We start from the raw sequence: 4,309 nt of genomic DNA, 5'->3' as shown, positions 1-4,309 counted from the left end.
GCGGGTCGGGGTGGGGGGGCGCTGGCGGGGCGCGGCGGGGCCGGGGGGGGAGCCCTGGTGCGGGGCCAGGCTGGCGGCTGGCGGCTCTTAGCCCAGCGCCGGGCCCCTCCCCCGGCCGCCGGCCCGGTGCTTTCGGTTTCCGTTTCCCCCCCTCCGCCCCCGGGGCCGCCGCGAAACCAGCCCGGCAGCTCCCTGGGAGCCCCCGGAGAAATGCTGTGAGTGGGGAGCCCGGACTCCTGGGTTCTCTCCCCGGCTCCGGGAGGGGAGTGGGGTTTGGCGGTTAGAGCAAAGGGGGGGCTGGGAGCCCGGACTCCTGGGTTCTCTCCCCGGCTCCGGGAGGGGAGTGGGGTTTGGCGGTTAGAGCAAAGGGGGGGTTGGGAGCCCGGACTCCTGGGTTCTCTCCCCGGCTCCGGGAGGGGAGTGGGGTTTGGCGGTTAGAGCAAAGGGGGGGCTGGGAGCCCGGACTCCTGGGTTCTCTCCCCGGCTCCAGGAGGGGAGTGGGGTCTTGTGGCAACCCGGGCTGTAGGCCAAAGAAACCTCAATCCTCCCTCTTTTCCAAGCCAGCTCCTCCGCCATGCAGAGCCTGGAGCTGCGGGAGCAGGACCTGACCGAGATGGGCTCCCTGATCCAGTCCCGCGTGGTCCTGGAGGTCTGCACCCAGGTCCAAACCCTGCTGGATTCGCTGGACTCGGCCACCCTGGACATCGCCGTGACGGGCGAATCCGGCGCCGGCAAATCCACCTTGGTCAATGCCCTCCGTGGTCTGAGTGACTCGGACCCCCGCGCCGCCCCCACCGGCGTCGTGGAGACCACCGCCGAGCCCACGCCCTACCCCCACCCTGGCCTCCCCAGCGTCCGGCTCTGGGACCTCCCCGGCACCGGCACCCCCAGCTTCCGGGCCGAGCGGTACCTGGAGCAGGTGGGCTTGATGCGCTACGATTTCTTCCTCCTCGTGGCTTCGGAGCGGTTCCGAGAGAGCCACGCCCAGCTGGCCCGGGCCCTGGCCGCCGCGGGCAGGCGCTTCTACTTCCTCCGCACTAAGGTGGATCAGGACCTGCGGGCGTCCCGCCGGCGCCGGCCGGCCCGCTTCCAGGAGCGCCAGGTGCTGGGCGAGATCCGCGCGGACTGCGCCCGCCAGCTGGAGAAGGACGGTGCGGCCGCCCCGCGGGTTTTCCTGCTCTCTGCCTTCCAGCTGCATCGCTTCGACTTCCCACGGCTGCAGGCCACGCTGGCGGAGGAGCTGGCCGGGCACAAGCGCCACGCGCTGCTCCTGGCCCTGCCGGCCCTGACGGCCGAGGCCGTGGGGCGCCGGAAGGAGGCTCTGCGGCGCCACGTCTGGAAGAAGGCCCTGCTGGCGTCCTTGGTCTCGGCGCTGCCGGGGCTCCCGCTGCAGCTCAACGTGCCCATGCTGGTGGAGACGCTGGGCTCCTACCGCCGCAGCTTCGGCCTGGACGAGGAGTCCCTGGGGGTGCTGGCCCGGGCGGGCGCCGGCTCCCGCCAGCGGCTGCGGGCCCAGGTGCGCTCGGCGCTGGGCCGGGAGCTCTCGCCGGCGGCCGTGCGGGACGTGCTGAGCCAGGCCGCGCTCTGTGGGCAGGCGGCCGCCCGCCTGGCCCGCGCCCGCCTGCCGCTGCTGGAGAACCTGGTGGCCGGCGGCATCTCCTTTGTGGCCGCCTACTTCCTCCTGCACAGTGCCCTGGAGGGCTTCGCCGGTGACGCCCAGCGGGTGCTGGAGGCCGCCTACGGGACAGGGGAGGAGGGGGAGCCTTGTGACCCCCCTGATCCCGGGTTCCTCTATGACTGAAGGACGGGCCCTGCTGGGTGAGGGGGGCTGCTGGAGGCTTAGTGCCCCCCCCAGCATCTGTGCCCTACCACCCTCCCCAGCCCTCTCCCACTTCTGTCCCTCTCGCCCTCCTCTGGCTGCTAGCCCCCCCTCTCTGCTTCCACTTCTCTCCCTTCACCTGGTCCCCTGGGGCTCCCTTAACAAAGCAATAACCTCCCCCCCCATCCCCACACCAGCTGCATGGGGGGGCCGGGGCTGGGAGGACCCCCGGTGGGGCCAGATAGCGCCAGGACCCCACAGCTCCCTGGAGAGCGAGGTGCATTGTGGGTAGCCTGGGAGGGACGTGCGACCATGGTTGGACCTCAGCAGAGCATTGAGGGAGGAGGTGCCCAGTAGGGGCGTGGGGTGGCCTGTGGGGCAGGATGATGGCTGGTGTGGGGGCGGCCTCCTGCGCTGATGGGACGGGCACCGTCTGCTCCCCATGGAGACGTGGGGGCCGTGCCTCCTTCCACCCGCGTCGTGGGCTTGTGCAAACCAAGGCCCGGTCTATGCATCAAAAGTAGGTCAACGTAGCCAGGTTGCTGGGGGGCGGGAAGAACCCGCTTCCCCGAGCGCTGGGGCTAGGCCGACATAACCCTGGTGTAGACACCGCTAGGCTGATGGAAGGAACCTTCCGTTGACGCAGCTACTTGGAGAGGTGGCGTTCCTGTGGCGATGGCCAACCCCTTCCATTGCTGTCGGGTGTGACTACGGTGCAGGGTTAGGCCGGCATAGCCACGGCATCCTAGCGACGGCGCTAACGCCCCATAGGGTAGCCATGGCCCAGGGCGTAGGAGATGGCAGGAGGCAGAGGTTGGGGGCGGAGCTGGTCAGGACTTTCCCAGCAGAGCAGCCTTCTGTCGGAAAACGGGCTCTTGTCGGAATTGGGACCGTGCGTGGGAACCTGACACAATTGTTCGTTGGGGGAAAAAATCAGGGAAAAAATCCCATTTTGATACGAGCGTTTGGATGTCTGGGTTCAACATTCTGGGTGGTTGTTTTCAATTTTTAACCATTTGTAGGTGGTCAAAATTGGAAGGAAACATTTTGGTTTTATCAGATTTATTCTATTGGATTTTTTTCCTTTTTGTTGTTTGTTTCTGATTTTAAAAAAAATCAGCGTTGGAAAGATTTTGATTTTAGTGGGTTTTATTTCCTTGGATTTGTTTAACTTTTCAAAAGCCAATATTGGAAGGAAACATTTCAGTTGTGTTGGATATTTTTGATTTTTTTAATTTAAAAAAAATCAGTATCAGAGGGAAACATTTTATTGGACTTTACTTGGTTGCATTTTTAATTTTATTATATTAACGTTTACATTTTGTAAAAGTCAAAACCAGAAGGAAACATTTTGAGTTTATTTTATTGGATTTTATCAGATTTTATTGTATTCAAATTGATTATATTGGATATCATTTAATCAGGTTTTTAAAATGTTATTGAACGGGAATGTTCCAATCAGCCCCAGACCGAAATAGTTTCTCCCAACAATTTAGTTTCATGGGGAAATTGTGAAATTTATTTCTGGTTTTCATCCTGATTCAGAACAAAACCAAATTTCAAAATATCCAAATTTCTCATGGAGCAGAAATTCTGACTTTGGACCAGTTTCATAGAGGAGCCAATCTTGGCCACAGGGTTTGGCTCGAGAGACGCTGGAGGGAGACAATACACAAAGGCTGCGTCCCTCTCACTGGGCTGAGAATTAGGCTCCTCTTTCAGTATCTAGGGTGTGGCTTGAATTGCGACCTCAAATCCAGATGTCAGAGCCCAAATTCAGAGCCATGATACAGGTAACCTCTGGATCTCTCACTTGTTACATTAACTGGACAGTGGTAACAAAATAGCCCCTTACTTTTGTAAAGCAAAGGATGTTTATTAAATAAAACCTCTATTTTTCTCAGATGTTTATTGACGCGACTCTGAAGCTCTGACCTCCGTCGGGTAACAAGGACACCGGAGTTACAGCAGCTCACGCTGCACCGTTCTGGGCTGGGCTCGGGGAGCTCTCGGGGTCCCTCCCAGCCCTGCGTTTCCATGGATCGAGTCACCTCCTCTCTGGGGCAGACTCCATAGTGTTATGGAAACCACAGAAACGTGGGGCCGGAAGGGACCTCGAGAGGTCCCCGCGTCCAGCCCCCGGCGCGGAGGCAGGCCCGAGTCAACCTAAACCAGCCCTGACGGAGGTTTGTCCAACCTGGTCTTCAAACCCTCCTTTGATGGGACCCCACAGCCGCCCCTGGGAGCTGATTCCAGAGCTGCCCTGCCCTGGGAGTTAGAGAGATTTTCCCAACATCCAACCTCCATCTCCCTGGCTGCGGGTTAAACCTGTTGCTTCTTGTCCTGCCTTCAGTGCACATGGAGAATAATTGATCCCCGGCCTCTTTATACCGGCCCTTAACATATTTGCAGCCTGGTCTCAGGTCCCCCCTCGGCCCTCTTCTCTCCAGACTGACCATGCCCTGGTTTTAACCTTTCCTCAAACCTTTG

The 4,309-nt window shown here is 60.3% G+C and overlaps 1 protein-coding gene across 2 annotated transcripts; it reads left to right on the top strand.

The window, feature by feature from the left end:
- LOC119564178 (interferon-inducible GTPase 5) lies at positions 1-3,724 on the top strand. 2 transcript variants are annotated; one of them, XM_037883223.2, is made up of 2 exons: positions 1-215; positions 565-3,724. In XM_037883223.2, exons 1-2 carry the CDS (start codon positions 211-213, stop codon positions 1,799-1,801), a joined length of 1,242 nt encoding a protein of 413 aa, XP_037739151.1. In that variant the 5' UTR covers positions 1-210; the 3' UTR covers positions 1,802-3,724. The 2 variants fall into 2 exon arrangements, with proteins under 2 accessions (XP_037739151.1, XP_037739152.1); XM_037883224.2 differs by having other exon boundaries at positions 561-3,724.
- Positions 3,725-4,309: the final 585 nt, after the last annotated feature.

The sequence above is a fragment of the Chelonia mydas genome, chromosome 24 (genome assembly GCF_015237465.2).
Source record: "Chelonia mydas isolate rCheMyd1 chromosome 24, rCheMyd1.pri.v2, whole genome shotgun sequence".
NCBI classification, from domain to species: Eukaryota; Metazoa; Chordata; order Testudines; family Cheloniidae; genus Chelonia; species Chelonia mydas.
Note: the sequence above shows the minus strand (reverse complement) of the source record. Positions and strands in the feature narration are given on the sequence as shown.